Here is a 19,791-nt window from a genome sequence, read left to right as displayed (position 1 = left end):
ACAGGCCTAGAACTCTACTGTTCAGTCCCATGAAGAAGGTGCTGAGTTCCTGGGAAGGCAGAAATTCTTGCCCAGTGAAAGGCAAAAAACATTCTTTTTCCCTTGTACTTATTTGTGTCCGTACTTTTAAGGCTTTACAATCAGTAACACTTATAACCCTAAAATTGTTACCAGTTTACCATGTAGTTTTAAACAACTGTTTGAGCCTGTTTTCTCTAAAGATTAATTATTTACTACTAATTTCTACTTCCTGCAGCTTCTGTTCTGTCATTGTATAAAGCGTACCTCACACCTCCCAAAAAACAATCCTTCCCTGCATGATCTGTGGGACCCTGTCTCTTCTCTTAATGTTTTTCTCATTTCACTCTGGATACTCAAAATTATGGTATGATACTCCTCTATAATTTTAAAAATAATATTATAAATACAAAGTTATAATGATATTTAAAATCAAATTCAAAAGTAATTTCTTTTAACTTAAAACTTGGTATATGTAACATTTTCACAATGGCATACTGTGCATTCAGCTATGCTATTATTTGAATCCTTTGAACATCAACTGGAACAAAGTTATGCCCATTCCTGTTGTACTTTTACAACCATAGCCAAAACAAATTACTACAGGCAGATTTCTGTAGCTATTCCTTCAAAATTCTGTTTTCAACATTTTTCTTTTTTTCATTTTAAAATTTATATGTCCATTGAAGAAGGAAATGACAACCCACTCCAGTATTCTTGCCTGAAAAACCCCATGGACAGAGGAGCCTGGTGAGCTATAGTCTATGGGGTCGCAAAGAGTTGGATATGGCTGAGTGACTAAAGCATACTGCAGTTTAAATGAAGTGATCTACAATAAAAACTTAACTGGCCAGGTGTTTTTAGAGTCTTTTTTTTTTTTTTAACTATGAAATAAACATTCAGAAATCTGGAGAATCACAGTAGTTAAGTTTGTAAAGCGTGAAGGAAGGCTGCTCATTCAATGAACCGCCCAACACCCATGGTTTACATAGCCTACTCCATGAGCAGGATGCTGACATGACACAATTCACAGAATTTCTAAACATAGCACCAATCATAACAAAGTCTGCACTTTTTACTTTTGCTTACAGAACCTCTTGCACGCTCACTCATTAGTTCTGGGGGGCAGAGGAGAGAGGATAGAGTTGACTTTCCAAAAACCAAAATCAAAAGGCTTCAGAAAATAAGCCTGAACTTTAGTTCATAACAATCTGAATGATTCAAACAATGGCATTAAAACATATCAATAATCATGTAATGTAGAAAGACTCTAAGTAGATAGACCTGGAAGTGTATACTTTACTAAATATACTTACTATAAGCAGGTCACGTGTTTGATACTTTGCCAAGCTTAAATAATCACATCCTCAACTCTCTGCCCCCTCCCCCTTTCTACAGTATTGTGATACATGCCCTGTAAAACCTTTGTGAATTCAATTCTGTACTTCTCTTCACCAGTTGCCTGCAAAGCTGAACTGCTAAGAACATCAGACACCTGAGCCAATGACTCTGATTTCATTACCACATTCCTTGACGGGCTCGGTGCGGCCTTCCAACCCTCCTATACTTCTCTAGTCAGTTTGCGTGGCAACTTCCTGAGCAATTATTAATATTTCATGCTTTCTCTCTCATCACACCACGCCCCCCCTTTCCTCATCTACAGTTGAAGAAAAAACTGCAATTAGCAAGAATCTCTCATCTCATCACCTGGTGGCTGGCAGACTCATTTACTGAGCACTCATTTTGTACCTTACTTGAAAGACACAGCCGTGAGCAAGACTGTTCACTTGCTGCACTCATGGAGTTTTCACTCTAGTAGGGGGAGGGGGGAGAGGAGATGAATAAATAAAGAGGTAAACAATAAAGTGACATGTGTTACAGAGGAAGTAATCAGGATGCTGTGATTAGAAAAAAAAAAGTAGGGGGGAGAGGCGGGGGGAGAGTGGATTTACTTCAGATAAGTAAGGAAAGGCAACTCTGAAGACTGATCTTGTAGAAGGAAGAGCATTCCCGGTCAAGCAATCAGCAAACTTATGGCAAATGAAGAAAGAAAGTGCTACAGAAAAAAACCCAAGAAGGCCAGTGGACCTGGGCCGTGGTGAGCAGAGGGAAGAATGGTACGAAATGAGAATGGAGATGAAACAGGATTCCAAACATGTAGTGTTTTATAGGTTGTGGTAACAGGGACTATGGATGTTATTTCCGGTGCATCAGAATAACACTAAAGGGTGTTTTGTTGTGACTGTTGAGTCGCTCGGTCATGTCCGACTCTGCAGCTCTATGGGCTACAGCATGCCAGGCTTCCTTGTCCTTCACCACCTCCTGGAGTCTGCTCAAAGTCATATCCATTGAATTGGTGATGCCATCCAAACATCGCATCCTCTGTCGCCCCCTTCTTCTCCTTTTCTCAATCTTTCCCAGCATCAGGGATTTTTCCAATGAGTCAGCTCTTCACATTAGGTGGCGAAAGTACTGGAGCTTCAGTTTCAGCTTCCATCCTTCCAATGAATGATTCAAACAATGGCATTAAAACATATTAATAATCATGTAAAGTAGAAAGATTCTAAGTAGATAGACCTGGAAGTGTATACTTTACTAAATATACCTACTATAAGCAGGTAATTTCCTTTAGAGTTGATTTCCTTTAGGAATGACTGATCTGATCTCCTTGCTGTCCAAGGAACCCTCAAGAGTCATCTCCAGCACCACAGTTTGAAGGCATCAATTCTTGGACACTTGGCCTTCTTCATGGTCCAACTCTCACATTCATACATCATTACTGGAAAAACCATAGCTTTGACTACATGGACATTTGCCAGCAATGTGATGTCTCTGCTTTTTAATATGCTTTCTAGGTTTGTCACAGCTTTCCTTCCAAGGAGCAAGTGTCCTTTAATTTCATGGATGCAGTCACCATTTGCAGTAGTCAATAAAGATGAACAGAATAAGTAGTCAATAAAGCAGAAGTAGATGTTTTTCTGGAACTCTCTTGCTTTTTCGATGATCCAATGGATGTTGGCAATTTGATCTATGATTCCTCTGCCCTTTCTAAATCCAGCTTGAACATCTGGAAGTTCTTGGCTCATGAACTGTTGAAGCCTGGCTGGGAGAATTTTGAGAGTTACTTTGCTAGTATGTGAGATGAGTGCGATTGTGCAGTAGTTTGAGCATTCTTCGGCATTGCCTTTCTTTGGGATTGGAATGAAAACTGACCTTTTCCAGTCTTGTGGCCGCTGCTGAGTTTTCCAAATTTGCTGGCATATTGAGTGCAGCACTTTCACAACATCATCTTCTAGGATTTGAAATAGCTCAACTGGAATTCCATCACCTCTACTAGCTTTGATCATAGTGATGCTCCCTAAGGCCCACTTGACTTCACATTCTAGGATGTCTGGCTCTAGGTGAGAGATCACACCATGGTGATTATCTGGGTCATGAAGATCTTTTTTGCACAGTTCTGTGTATTCTTGCCACCTCTTCTTAATATCTTCTGCTTCTGTTAGGTCCATACCGTTTCCATACTTTATTGTGCCCGTCGTTGCATGAATTGTTCCCTCGGTATATCTAATTTTCTTGAAGAGATCTCTAGTCTTTCCCATTCTGTTGTTTTCCTCTATTGCTTTGCACTGATCACTGAGGAAGGCTTTCTTATCTCTCCTTGCTATTCTTTGGAACTCTGCATTCAGATGGATATATCTTTCCTTTTCTCCTTTCTCAGCTATTTGTAAGGCCTCCTCAGTCAACCATTTTGCCTTTTTGCATTTCTTTCTCATGGTGGTGGTTTTAGTCATCACCTCCTATACAACGTCACTAACCTCCGTCACCTGGATGGTCCAGTGGTTTTCCCTACTTTCTTTAAGTCTGTGTTTGGCAATAAGGAGTTCATGATCTGAGCCACAGTCCGCTCTTGGTCTTGTGTTTGCTGACTGATAGAGCTTCTCCTTCTTTGGCTACAAAGAATATAATCAATCCGATTTCAGTATTGACCATTTGGTGATGTCCACGTGTAGAGTCGTCTCTTGTGTTGTCGGAAGAGGCTGTTGCTATGACCAGTGCGTTCTCTTGGCAAAAGTGTTAGCCTTTGCCCTGCTTCCTTCTGTACTCCAAGGCCAAACTTGCCTGTTACTCCAGGCACCTTTTGACTTCCTACTTTTGCTTTCCAGTCCCTATCAAAAGGACAACTGGAACCTACCAAAAAGGATATTCTATATCCAAAGATATACAAGGAAAAAAAAAAAAACCCACAACAAGGTGCTAGGAGGGGTGTACTTGTGATATAATGAAATCCCATACCCCTCAAGTAGGGGACCCAGAAACTGAAGAACAATTATATTGCAGAAGCTCCCCCACAGGAGGGAAAGCTCTGAGCCCCATGTCAGGCTCCCCATCCTAGGGTCCTGGCATTGGGAAGATGAGCCCCCAAAGCATTTGACTTTGAAGGCCAGTAGGGTTTGCCTGCAGGAGCTCCACAGGACTGGGGGCAACAGAGACTCCACTCGAGAAGGGCACTTTCAGGTTCCCTAGTGTACCAGGATTCAGGGAAAAAGCAGTGACTTTACAGGAACCTGGGGTTGACCAACCTGCTGGTTCTGAAGGGTTTCCTGGGGAGGTGGGGAGAGGGTAGCAGCAGCTCCTTCTGGGGTAATAAAAGCTGGTGGCGCACATACGGGGGACTATTCATCTATGGGAACTCTTACTGGAGGCAAACACCAAGACCCTTGCTTGGGTCATTAATGCCAAAACCTGGCCTCATCCAACAGCCAAAGGCTCCAGTGTTACGATGCCTCAGGCCAAACATGGCAGTAACACAGCACGATTCATCAGCAGACAGGCTGCCTAAAGACTTCCTGAGCACATAACCACCTCTAGACAAGTCCCTTAACACAGCCCTGCCCACCAGATGGCCAAGGCCCAGCTCCAACCACCAGGGGGCAAGCACTGGCTCTTCCCACCAGGAAGCCTACACAAGCCTCTAGACAAACTTCACTCATCAGGAGGCAGCTACCAGAAGCAAGGAAACTACCATCCCACAGCCTGTAGAATTAAGTCTGTGAACACAGATTAAAAACTATCCTGGGACCAGTTGGTCCCTGGCTCTTGGGTGACAAGAGGAGAGTGTATTGCTGGGACACGGAGAACATCCCCTATAGAGGGCTATCTCCAAGGTCAAGAAATACAACTAACCTAACACATATAAAAATACAAATAGAAATTTAAACAAAAAGAGATTGCAAAGGAATATGTTCCAGATGAACGAACCCCAGAACAACAACTAAGTGAAGTGGAAACAGTCTCTCTGAGAAAGAGATCAGAGTAACAATCGAAAGATGATATAAGAACTCGAGAAAAGAATGGATGCACAGAGCAAGAAGCTTTTAACAAATAGAAAATATAAAGAACAACCAAACAGCTGAAGGATACAATGACTAAAATGAAAAATACACTAGAAGGAATCAGTGGCATAACAAATGAGACAGAAGAATGGATCAGTGAGCTGGAAGACAGAGTGGTGGAAATCATTGCCACAGAACAGAAGAAAGAATGAGAAGAAATAAGGACAGTTTAAGTGACTTTTGGGACAGTGCCAAACACAGGAATATCCCTATTATAAAGGTTCCAGAAGGAAAAGAGGGAGAGAGAGGACCTGAGAAAATACTTGCAGAGGTAATAGCTGAAAACTTCCTAACATGAGAAAGAAACAGTCACCCGTGTCCAGGAAGCACAAAGAGCCACATACAGGATAAACCTAAGAAGGAACACATTGAGACACATAATAATCACACTGATTAAAAATTAAAGAGAAAGAGAAAATATTAAAAGCAACATGGGAAAAATCAACAAAGAGCATACAAGGAAATCCCCATAAGGTTATAGCTGATTTTTTAGCAGAAACTGCAGGCCAGAGAGAGTGGCAAGATATATTTGAAGTGTGAAAGGGAAAAACCAATCAGGAATACTCTACCCAGCAAGGCTCTCATTCAGATTTGATGAAAAAATAAAAAAATTCACAGATAAGCAAAAGCTAAGAGAATTTGGCACCATCAGATAAGCTTTGCAATAAATGCAAAATAAATTTCTCTGAGCAGAAAAGGTCACAATTAGAAACAAGAAAACTACAAAATGGGAAATTTCATCAGTAAAAGCAAACATATAGTAAAGGAAGGAGATTATCTACACACCAACATGATATCAAAACCAGTTAATTTTGAGAGGAGGAAAGTACAAATGCAGGATATTTAAAATGTATTTGAAATTAAGATACCAGCAACCTAAAACAATCATGTATATACAGACTGCTATACCAATACCTCATAACTGCAAAACAAAAAACTATATAGATAACAACACAGAAAAAGAAAAAGGAATACAAACAACACTAAAGGTAGTCATCAAATCACAAGAGAACAAAAGAGGAAAGGGGAAAGAAAAAGATGTACAAAAGCAAGTCTAAAACAATTAACAAAATGGCAGAAAGAACATATGCATGCCTGCCTGCTCAGTCGCTCAGTCGTGTCTGACTCTTTACCACGCTATGGACTATAGCCCACTAGACTACGCTGTCTATGGGATGCTCCAGGCAAGAAATACTGAAGGGGGTGAGGTTTCCATTTCCTCCTCCAGGGGATCTTCGCAACCCAAGGATCAAACCTCCATCTCCTGTGTTGGCAGGCAGATTCCTCACCACAGAGCCACTTAGGAAGCCCAAAAAGAACATACATATCAATAATTACATTAAGTGTAAACAGATTAAGTGCCCCAACCAAAAGACACAGAATGGTTAAATGTATACAAAAACAAAACCCACATTTATGCTCTCTACAAGAGATCCATTTCCGATCTACAGACATACAGAGTGAAAGTGAAGGGATAAAAGAAGATATTCATGGAAATGGAATTCAAAAGACAGCTGGAGTAGCAATGTTTATATCAGAGAAAATAGACTTTAAAATAGAGAAAGTATTCATGAATTTCACTTCAGGACGGCCACGGTGGCATTATAAAATATCTTTTCTAAGAAACTGGTATCCAAAAATATCACCCTATTTACCATCTCCTTAAAACAATCTGCACTCGGGTCACACTTTCAAAGTTCCCACACCCCTTAAAATCCCATGCATGCCCTCCTATTGTTGCTCAGATACAAACAAGCCTTCCCAGGGTTGGCCCTGCAGCCCCACCTTGTACCCCGCAGCTTTCACTGCTTCCTTCAGCCCTTTGTATTCACCATGCTCCTTCTCATTACATGTTGCCAGTTTCCTGTATCCCCTTCCCTCTGCTCTTAACCTATGAAACTGCTAATCCCTCTTTAGGTGTCAGCTCCAGCCAACAGCACTTCATGTCCTTTTGCCATGATGTTACTGGCCCACCCCTTCTCACAGGCATGGTCCCTTGGTCTAAGTGAGCAATAACTGATGGCAGTCTGTCCCCTGGAAATGTGCTCCACAGGGCAGGACCTGGGTCAGTTTGAGTACCACTGTATGCTCAGCACAGAATAGGTAGAGCCTGGTACACACAGGCATTCCATCTGGCAAATGACTGAGGGGAAGAACAGAGAGAAAAACACCATTAGAGGCCCCAGGTTTCTATTTCAAAAATGAGTGTTTACAGCTGTGAATCCTTCCAGGGTTTTGAAAGGTGCATATTCACCTTGGAACACTGACTCTCTTGCTTGGAAGAGACTCTTCCATACTTTACTTCCCCCTCAAAGTCTTACATTATTAAGAATCTTCTATATAAGAGAAAGGACACATATCAGGTAAAATTTTTCACAGCTCATATGAGTCTTCTTTTTCAGCAAACATTGGTCTTGCTCTTATACTAGTTGGCATATCTACTGAGAGTAATAGATATTTAACATTTACAAATGTTTTCTCTGTCTTTTGGTGTAAATCTAAAGAATAAAACCTCTCATTTCTAAATTTTCATTGTCAAATCTCTAAGATTACAGGCATATGCAAAAAGACGCTATTAGAACAACTAGTGAATACTTGGAGTTTTAAAACTGGTGCAGATGAAATCACTATTGCAAGCTAATGTAGGCTAGCACTTAGGAAACCTGAAACTTCTGGGGTTCAAATTGGTGCCCACCACTCAATGGCTTTACAGCCTTAGAAAAGATACTTAATCTCCCTTTACCTTAGTTTTCTCAAATACAAAATAGGGAGGTTGTTGAAGGATTAAATGAGATAAGACATTATTTCAAAGTAGGTGGTATTTTGTATGTGGTCAGGAGGTGTGCATTATAAACAGTACTACTACTGCTTTTCATCCACACGTAAAATACAAAGGAGGTCTAACCATAAGCCAGTGTGGCTGTTTCACTTTCACAGGAGAGCAGCAAGATGTTCACTGTAGTAGTTTATTTGCCAAATGGGAAGTTTCAGGCAAATGTTTTATGGGTCTCATCTCATCTATGACAGAGATAACTGTATCTGCCCTGTGACATCACGAGGTTGTTGTGAGAATTAAGTGAGCTACATGTGGATTGGGCTTGAAATCTACTAAACAGAATGAAATCCAAAGTATTAATATACTTTTATTAATTATTAATTAGTTAATTATTACTTAATTAGTATTAATATAGTTTTATTTTCCTTAGAAATTCACTATTCCTCAAATAACTTACATGTGTAAAAAGCAGATCACACATAAATGGTAGATCATTTTTTTCTTAAAAACATAAGTAATAAAAAGCACCTATTTTAATTTCATGATATTTATTTGAACTAAGAATAAGATTTTCTCAATCATTAACACAGTCATATGTTCTTTTAGATTTAAACAATCAAAATATATTCTCTAGAACAGGTTGATTAAAATTGTACTTTGCTGGAAATTGAAGTACATCTCCTAACAAGAAAGCAAATCCACACAATGCAATCTGGTACTAAGCAATATAAAAATACAATTAATAAGAGATCATTTTAAAAGCTTTAAATAATGTAACATTAACCATTTTATAATCATTTTATTTGCTTCCTTTTTAAGCAACAGGCAAATGTTAATTCTGCTAAAGCAATTTTTATTACACTTAACACACACAAACACATACCCTTGCACTGCTAGTCTCTCATCAATTCCAGCTCAGTTAACCTCTGTGAAACTAGTAAAGGAAAAATAAACTATGCTGCTACTGTGGCTAAGACCACACAACTTTTCATGGAACTGATCCAAGATCTGAAGTTCCATTTGAAAGTCACTAACAAAACCCTTGGAAATGTTAAGAAAAAAAAAAAGCCAAAGACTAAAGTCCTGGTGAGCCCTGAAGTCTACGCTTATCCACACTCATGAAAAGTAATCACAGGTCCAATCCAGTTCCCTCCTTCTCTATGCATTTTCTTCAAAGCAACCCACTAATAAAATTGCTATTTCTTTTTTCAGGGAAAAAAAAAAAAAGATGAAGGAATGCAGACAGATTCTACGTAAACGAAATTGTGGAAAAAAACCATTTATTCCACTATGTAACAAAAACTACAATAGTTCTTAAATAATCCACAATGAAATCTGTTGGTTTAGCACCTAGTGATTTAAATTTCTTTCTTTATGCGTAAGAAACACCACACTGTCATCCTAGCCAAGACACAGAAGGCCACCTACTTAGCAGCAGATATAATTTTAATCTGCTGATTGGTAGATCTGTGATCTGTGATAGGTAATAGCAGGTTTAAAAGGTTTCCAAGTTTAAAAATATTTCCAGAACCAAAGTCAGAAGTCCTTTAAATACTCCAAACCTCAGATTATGACATTGCATTACTTTCTATAAGATACACACCTTTTGCTTTCCTATAATAAATACCTTTTCTACAATAAGATACACACGTTTTGCTTACTTAAAGAAAGCATTTACAGCTGTACCCATGTAATACAGAAGGGAGATGCTTCTTTAGTACTATAATCTCAAGAAGAAAATTGAAAAAAAATCAATTAATATGTATTTGGCAGGACTCAAGATATAATAAGATTTGCAATATCATGCAAATCACTTACAATGCCAAATATATAAAATTGCTGCATTAACCTCAGAAGAGGAAAACTTCCTCCCTAATCCATGTGACTAGAGACTAAGTGGAAGACTTCCGAGGTGTTGCTGGCTGTGAGGCGGGCTAGGGAAACTCCCCCAGCAGAAGTAGAGAGGACAATGTGTAAAGGGAGAGAGTCCAGTTTTAAGAAAGAGCCAGCTCTCCCAGCAGAGGTCAGAAGTTAGACAACTTCCTACACTGATCTGTGAATCAACTCAGCCAAAAATTGCCAAGGAATACTCCATGCTTCTGGAGATACATAGAAGATAAGCAATAACTTGTTCCAAAGATTTAAGATAATTCTAAGTAGAGACAAAGGAACTGGATCAAATCTTATATGAATCCATTTTCAATATAGGAGTTTACTCCATAGTAAATACCACATAGAAACACCACATTCTAAGAGATTAGTTACAAAGCAAGATAAACTAAAAATAGAAGATTTAAGGTAAGACAGACAAATGAAAATGAAAATTTGACAATCTAAAACCAATGGGACACAGCAAAAGTGGTTCTAAGAGGGAACTTTATAGTTATACAAGTTCACCTCAGGAAACAAGAAAAATCTCAAGTAAACAACCCAACCTTATATCGAAAGGAATTAGAGATTATCATACTGAGTGAAGTAAGTCAAACAGAGCAACACAATATATGGTTTCAGCTTTTTATCATGAAGAATGGTGTTTGCTGTGGGTTTCTTTTATATGGCCCTTATTATGTCCAGGTAGGTTCACTTTATGTCCACTTTCTAGAGAGTAAATATATGATATTACTTATATGTGAAATCTAAAAAAAAAAAGAGGACAAATGAACTTCTTTACAAAACAGAAGTAGAGTCAAACTTATGGTTACTAGGAGGTAAGCGGGGGAGGGATCAATTGGGAGAGTGGGATTGACATATACACATATACATATATATATAAAATAGATAGCTAATAAGGACCTACTATATGGCATAGGGAATTCTACTCAATACACTGTAATGGCCTAAATGAAAAAAGAATCTGAAGACTAGATACATGCATGTGTGTTAACTGACTCACCATGTTGTACACCTGAATCAAATACAACATTGTAAATCAACTACACTCCAATAAAATTTTTTTAAAATATAAAAAAATAGAGGAACTAGAGAAATAAGAACATACAAAACCCAAAGTTAGTAGAAGGAAAGAAATGACACAGATCAGAGCAGAAACAAATAAAATAGAGACTAAGAAAACAAGAGAAAAGATTGGTGAAACTAAAAGCTGGTTCACTGAAAAGATAAACAAAATCAATAGCCAGATTCATCAAGAAAAAGAGGGTAGGGGCCCAAACCAATAAAATCAGAAACAAAAAAGGAGAACTTAAAACCAACACCACAGAAATACAAAGAATCATAAGAGATGACTATGTGCAACTATATGCCAATAAAAAGGACAACCAAAAGGAAAGGACAAATTCTTAAAAAGGCACAATCTCCCAAGCCTGAACCAGGAAGAAATAGAAAATATGAACAGACCAATTACTAGTAATGAAATTGAATCAGTAATTTAAAAACTTCTAACAAACAAAAGTCCAGGACCAGATGGCTTCACAGGTGAATTCTACCGTACATTTAGAAAAGGGTTAACATCTATCCTTCTTAAACTATTTCCAAATAATTTCAGAGGAAGTAACTCTTCCAAACTCAATTAATACCTTCATCACCCTGATACCAAACCAGACAAAGATATGACAAAAATAGAAAATAACATCTATGGCTAATTCATGTTGATATATGGCAGGAACCAACACAATATTATAAAGCAATTATCCTCCAAGTAAAAGTAAATAAATTCCAAAAAAATTTAAAAAAGAAAATTACAGCCCAATATCACTGATGAGCATAGATGCAAAAATGCTAAACAAAATATTAGCAAACTGAATCCAATAATACATTAAAACAACCATGTACCATGATCAAGTGGGATTTATCCCAAGGATTCAAGGATTTTTAGTACCGCAAAACAATCGATGTGATACACTAGATTAACATATTGAAGAATAAAACCCATATGATTATCTCAAAAGACACAAAAAAGCTTTTGATAAAATTCAGCACCCATTTATGATAAAAATTCTCCACACAGTGGGCATAGAAGGAACATAACTCAACATAATAAAGGCCACATATGACAAGCCCACAGCTAACATTATACTCAATGGTGAAAAGCTGAAATTATGTCTGCTGAGATCAGGAACAAGACAAAGATGCCCATTCTTGCCACTTTTATTCAACACAGTTTTGGAAGTCCTAGCCTTAAGAAGAAATGAAAGAGTTCCAAATTGGAAAGGAAGAAGTAAAACTGGCAATTTGCAGATAACATGATACTGTACGCAGAAAATCCTAAAGATGCCACCAGAAAACTATTAGATCTCATCAATCAAATCTGTAAAGTTGTAGAATACAAAATTAATAAACAGAAATCTGTTGCATCTCTATACACAAACAATGAACTATCAGAGAAATAGAGGAAATAATCCCATTTACCACTGCATCAAAAATAAAATACCAGAAATAAACCTACCTAAGGAGACAAAAGACCCATACTCAGAAAACCATAAGAAACTCATGAAAGAAATTAAAGGCAAAAAATAGATGGAAAGATATACCATGCTCTTCAACTGGAAGAATCAATGTCATTAAAATGACTGTACTACTCAAGGCAATCTACAGAGTCACTGCAATTCCTAACAAAACACCAGACATTTTTCACAGAATTAGAACAAATAATTTTAAAATTTGTATGGAAACACAAAAGACTCTGAATAATCAAAATAGTCTTGAGAAAGAAAAACAAAGGTAGAGGAATCAAGCTTCCTGACTTCAGACTATACTTAAAAACTACAGTAATCAAAACATAATGGTACTAGCACAAAAGCTCACACACAGACCAACAGAATGGGACAGACAGCCCACACACTTATGGTCATTTAATCTACAACAAAGCAGGCAAGGAAACACAAAGGAGAAAAGACAGCCTATTCGATAAGTGGTGCTTTGAAAACTGCATAGGTACATGTAAAATAATGAAACTAGAGCTTTCTCTAATACCATATGGGGTTCCCTGGTGGCTTAGATGGTAAAAAACCTGTCCGCAATGTGGGAGACCTGGGTTTGATCCTTGGGTTGGGAAGATCCCCTGGAGAAAGGAAAGGCCACCCACTCCAGTATTCTGGCCTAGAGAATTCCATGGACTGTATAGTCCATGGGGTCACAGAGTTGGACACAACTGAATGACTGTCATTTCACTAATACCATATATGAAAATAAACTCAAAATGGATTAAAGACCTAAATGTAAGACCAGATGCTATAAAATTCTTAGACAAAAACATAGGCAGAACATTCTTTAACATAAATTGTATCAATATTTCTCTGGATTCATCTCTTAAAGGAAATAAAAGCAAAAATAAACAAATGGGACCTAATTAAACTTAAAAGCTTTTGTAAAGCAAAAGAAACCACCGACAAAATGAAAAGACAATTTACTGAATGTGAGAAAAATTTGTAAATGATCAATAAGAGATTATTATTCAACATATATACATAGCTTGTAAAATTCAAAATTAAACAAGGTAACAACCTGATTAAAAAATGGGCAAAAGAATCGAATACACATTTTTCCAAAGAGGAAATGAACAGATAGCCAACAGGCACATGAAGAAAATGATCAATATCACTAGTCATCAGGGAAATGCAAACCAAAAGCATAATGAAATATCACCTCACACATGTCAGAATAGTTATCATCACAAAGAACACAAATAACACATGTTGGCAAGGATATGGAAGAAAGAGAACCCTCATACAATGTTGGCCGGAATGTAAATTGTTGTGGCCACTGTGGAGAAAGTATGGAGGTTTCTCAGAAAACCTCAGAACTACCATATGACCCAGTAATTCCATTTCTGAGTATATACTTGAAAAAAACACACAAACCACTAATGCAAAAAGTTGCATGCACCCCAGTGTTTACAAGCAGCAGTGCTTGAAACTGCAAAGACATGGAAGCAACCCAAGTGTCAATCAACAGAGAAATGGATAAAGAAGATGGGGTGTGCAATGGAATACTACTCAGCCAAAAAAAAAAAACAAAATTTTGCAATTTGCAGCAACATGGATGAACTTGGAGGGCATTATGCTAAGTGAAATATGTCAGACAGAGAAAGACAAATATTGTATGATATCATTTATACATGGAATCTAAAAAATAATGCAAATTCATGAATATAACAAAAAAGAAGCAAACTCAACAGATATAGAGAACCAACTAGTGATTACCAGAGGGGAGAAGGGAAGGGGGAGAAGGAACATAGGGACAGGGGAGTAAGAGGTAAAAACTATTAGGTATAAAATAAGCTACAGTGGTATATTGTATAGTATAAGATGGGGAATATAGCCAATATTTTATCATAACCATAAATGGAGTATAACCTTTAAACTTATATTGGAGTGGGTTGCCATGCCCTCCTCCAGGGAATCTTCCCAACCCAGGGATCAAACCCAAGTCTCCTGCAATGCAGGTGGATTCTTTACTGTCTGAGCCACCATGAAAGCCCAATAAGATGGGGAATATAGCCAATATTTTATAATACCTATAAAAGGAGTAAATCTTTAAAAGTTGTGAATCACTACATTGTACACCTGTAACTTATATAATATTGTACAGCTATTATACTTCAATTCAAAGAAAGATTTAAGATAAGAATAAAGGCAAAGTAATGGTTATTTTGTCGATTACTTTTTCTTCTTCTTTCCCAAACTGGAAATCAATTGAAGAACAAGAAAAGTTAGGTAACGGATGCAAATGTGGTTAGAAACATCCTAAGTACACTTAAGATCAAGGCATTCTATGCTTATTAAAATTGCTGTGGATGCTATGATTACCATAAGAGTCACATATGAATGATGACAATCTACAATGTTTATTATAAGTCATGTATTAAGATGCAGATGGGAGATTAGGCCAAACTTCAAAGCATATCAATTAAATAAGTAAAAGTGATCATAACTCTACAGGCTCCTTAAATTTATAAGAGGTCACTGTCAGTTTGCTTGATAGATACTTCATTTATAAAAAGACAAATTATGAAAACATCATGAAAATGTAAAGGAGACATTTCATTAAAACCTCACACCTGTGGGCTATTTTTAAATATTTTATAGGCTCAATTGGATCAGATTCTCTGAGAAGCCAATGGAAGACTGATTTGAGAACCTGAAACAGTTTCAATATCTATAATAACAATTATTAAATTTTCTTATCTTAGGATCCCAAAGAAATTCTGTTTATATAGATTTTCTATACACTATTTACTATATTAGTAATTAAATTTCGGAAAAATTTACAGTATTATCTATTAATTCACTAGAGATAATAATAAACCATTTACATGTTAGTATTATTTATGACAAAAACTGTACTTCTCAAAATAAAAAAGTTTTGAGTTAGAGTGCATGGTTTTACATTTTGGGGGCAAATTTCTTTAATGTCTGACAATAGAAGACAACTGTGTTCTCATGTCTATTGCTGCATTCAGTCTGTTGTGACATGTTGTTTTGGTTCTATTTATAAAGGAAATCCAGCATCACAAAGATACATAATTGGAAAAGGAAGGATACGGCAGGCTTCCTGGAAGGATCTTAGAGATCCCAATTTCCTTGAACCATACTGCTAACCAATGACACAAAACACAAAGGTGAATATTTACACTTTGGGTGAGGTGAGGGGGATACAGGACTTAAGTACCACTAGGTGCATATAAATACCACATAGGTATATGCTAATGTGCTCTTTATAGGCCAGGAAAGGAAATGAGTTTTAAGAAAAGTAATTTAAATTAATGTAATGTAGTTATGCCTTAATTTCACTCAAGAAACCAAAAAAAAATAAATAACATACAGAACAATATCTTTCAGTCTTCTTATTACTTTTCTATATTATATTGTTAGATATCTTTTCTATGAAAGAAATTCAAGGGGCTACATCCATATAAACCCATGAATCTCTGTCATGAGGATATCAGCATAATCGTAACTGGGGAAATGCTCTGAAAACAGGTCTGCGGAACCTCTTCTGGACTCAGGCAGTGAGGAACCACACAAGAGCCTGAAATGAGACATTTATGACTCTAAGGCACATGTCCTATGAAGGAGGGTTTACCCTGGTGTCTTAAGGCAAATTTTGGGAACTATCAGGAAGCTCAGGAAAAGGAAGATGGAGCACTCAGTCATGAATGTATCTTAGCCAGTATTATTAACTGAAAAAATGTCAACATCTCTGCTTTTGATATTGTTACTAAACTCTAAATGGTAATTTCTAAAACCAAAACCAACCTGCCTTACCCCTACTCCATTTAAAATTAAAGTAATCCTTCAATTTATAGATGAAAGACAAATCCAAAAGAAAGTTAAATTCAGCATCCTTAACTTGTCCCAGTTGCACCCAGACTCTCAAGTTCCAATCCTCTCTGCCAGAGGGTCCCACATCAAACACCCGATGGCTCCCCATAAACAGACTGTAATGTACCATAGAACAAAGGGTGCCCAAAATAGCTTCAAAATACCAAAGGGGATTAGCCAGCAATTTTTTTTTTCTTAAATTAAGCCGTTGTGATCTAAAGCTTGGCAAGTAGCATTAGAACAGAGAATTAGATTTGCTTTATCATAAATAAAAATGACTAAAGTATTTTTTAAATGCTTTCATGAACAACAATAAAATTCTCCAAAGATCTATGTAGACTATTGGTTTGTTTTTTTTTACAGGTATGATTTAAAAGAAACTCATTTCTTTCAAAACATATAATCACTCTATTTTCTCTTTAAGCTGGTTTTGACAATGTCATTATAAATTATAATCACAGGCAACTTATTTATAATCAGTTTATGGAAAAGAAATACAATATAATGTGACTTTATTAGGGACTATATCTTATGAAATATGACTGAAAATTATTTTCTTTTACATACTTTCTTTATATTAGTTAATCATGTATGCTAATATATCAACTGAAATGGTATGATTTTATTTAAAAAATTAACAACTAGAAACAGTTTGCCTATAATTTTGTATATGAAGACTAGGAACAGGCTGCCTATAATTTTATATATGAAGACTAGGAACAGACTGTCCATAATTTTAAGACAAGAGAGGTGAGAGGACATAAGGGTACACATCTGTAACATTAACTTCTCTTTTAGTAACATATCTATATTTACATTTTTCCAAGTCTTTTAAAAATCACCCTCTCAGAGAGAAAATGTTAAAGCTTCAGATAATAAATAACCATTTGTACACACTTATTACTTAGCTCCTCCCTAGAGAAACTGACTAAGAGTTTCAGTAAATTCCATTAATTCTCATGAATGGACAAAAACTAGCAACTTTGCATTTCCATCACTTGCTTCTTTCATCGATATTCATAAACATTAAGGACCAGGACAATAAAAGCTTATAAAAAGGGAAAATAGATTACTAAATAACAAAATAGGGCAGCAAGCACAATGTTTTTGAATGAGGAAGAAAATCTTTGCAAACGATTCAAATTTCCTTTCAGTCAAACAAACATCAAAGGAAAAAAGGGACAAAAGTTAGATGTTTTCAAAAATGAAATTAGAAAATAAATTGATTAAATGCAACTTTACAGGGCTTACTGTAAGAAACTGCTAACTTGTAATGATCACAACATGCTACTAGTCATTTTCAGCTTCTGGACTGACATAGAACTTTAAAGTGTTAAAACTATACTTTATTATGTTGCCAAAAAAAAAAAAAAAAAACTGAACAAAGAAAGCAAAAGCATATGCAATAAGGTTTCATCTGAGAAAAGTGAACAATCTAAGCAACAAAAATTTAAAAGGAGCAGATTTGAGGAGAAAAAGTGGAAAAGCAACCTAAAAGAAATGAAAATCCTGAAAAGCCTGTGAGACACTGTTTACTTGTGCTCTGCTTCCCAGTCCTCTCATAAGGGGTCTGGGCTGAGATGTCTGTGGACCGTGACCACCCACACTATGGGAAGCACTGTGATTAAAGAGGGCGCTGTACTCCAGTGTCTGCCAGCATGGTTTGTGCCATGCTGTAATTATTAAATTTGCAGTCTTTTTATAATCTTTTGCATGTGTTGTGGCAAGTCCCCTACACTGTCTAATAGGAAAACCACTGAACATGAATAGCAAGTTATTTTTAATGTGCACAAATGGCTAGAAAACTGGATACTTTTAATATTACACTTTCAACTTTCACAAAAACGGTTTAACTTACCATACATCTAAAGCTACAATGAAAACAGATATGCCACTCCAAATTCCCTTCAATCCTCTTAAAGAAGATATATAGCCCAAGTTAGACCCCCTTAATAAGTAGCTAAAATGTAGGTTAAACATATACCAGGGAACAATTCACCCTCACATCTCTCCAGTGATCACACACAAGAGAGAATACCAAGGAATACAACAGTTGTAAAATTCTGCAAGTCTATTTACCCCTAAACTTGTTGTCTATAAAATATGTGCTTTCCATTCTAATTTTTCCCCCAAGGGTAATGTGGCTTTAAAGACATACTTTTCAAGGAATATTATCTCAGGTAATATGAAAAAGTCAGTCAGAACACCCAGAACAGGCATTCAGAAAAAGAATGTGAACTAAATGAATGGGAATGCTACAGATCCTGGCTGTTGAACCAACTTCCCCCAATCCTACCCTCCCACCTTGCTGAAGAAGCTGTCATTCAGGCATAGCAGGCCTTTTTTGTAGAAGCCAGGATAATATGAAGTTGGGTTTTTCTTTAAGGTCTTTTTAAAAAAAGATCAGCTCAACCAGAAATTGGCAGGCAGGACTGGCCCAAAGACAAGTAAGAAAGACCTCCAAACCTTCACCTAAACCTGTCTACTTCAGAGCCCCTGCCCTGGGAGGAATGCATGAGCGAGCTCACACAGACAGCTGGCCATGGCTTTTATCACTAAATAGGAGGGAAACCGAAAGAATAAAAGAAAACAAAATAACCATCAGAATTTTTTAAAAGATCCTTTATAGAGGCATAAAATCAAAACAACCAAAAAATCGTGACCCATCTCTATAACGCTCCTGCCAAAATGAGCCTTTCATCTGGAGGACAGATGACAGTCTCATTTTTTTCTTCTCAGTGATCAAAGTCCTTGAAAATTATTCGCATAGGTTAAGCAAGGAATGAGGCTCCTTCTCTCCCAAACATACCTCAAAAAGCCATAAAACCCCCCAAACCACAAGACTAAGACAGAGAAAACCAATTTTGAACTGTACTAGCCTCCAGGAGACATCATTTCCCATTGCTACCCTGGATGTATGTTCCCGTGAATGGCAGATGGCTCCGCTACTCACTGATGGGGCAGAGAGAAGGAACGATCCTAAGTGTCTCTCTCACAACCTTCCTGAGACCCACTCCAACCTACCTCATTATATAGCAAAATGCTACAAAGATAAAAAATGACACAAAGCTGTGTAAGCCATGAATTAACCTTACAATCATAAAGTAGTTTATGTTTAGAGGTTTAACTTAAATTTTACTTAGTTCCAAGGAAAGGGAAAACAAAAATATATATTTAAGTTTATAAAGTTATGTATTTGAGTTAAAGGCCTCAGATTGTTTAAGAGTTCCTCTTTGGTGTTTATTTTAGAATTTTACTAATACTGATTAGACTATATTTATGAATATGACATGAATGGCTCTGGCTGTAGCATTTTGGTCTGGCT

General features: G+C 36.9%; 1 protein-coding gene across 6 annotated transcripts in view; it reads right to left on the bottom strand.

Moving 5' to 3' along the window:
* Positions 1-19,791, bottom strand: part of FANCC (FA complementation group C) — a 303,623-nt gene that overhangs the window by 112,476 nt on the left and 171,356 nt on the right. Inside the window, exon 1 of one of the 6 annotated variants that reach the window (XM_043927166.1) lies at positions 5,725-5,971. The exons of the other annotated variants lie outside the window; for them this stretch is intronic. Coding sequence (XP_043783101.1) covers positions 5,725-5,790 — 66 coding nt within the window. The 5' untranslated portion in view covers positions 5,791-5,971. Of the gene's footprint in view, positions 1-5,724; positions 5,972-19,791 lie in introns of those variants that run through there. 6 annotated transcript variants of the gene reach the window in all.

The sequence above is a fragment of the Cervus elaphus genome, chromosome 16, assembly GCF_910594005.1.
Source record: "Cervus elaphus chromosome 16, mCerEla1.1, whole genome shotgun sequence".
NCBI lineage: Eukaryota > Metazoa > Chordata > Mammalia > Artiodactyla > Cervidae > Cervus > Cervus elaphus.
Note: the sequence above shows the minus strand (reverse complement) of the source record. Positions and strands in the feature narration are given on the sequence as shown.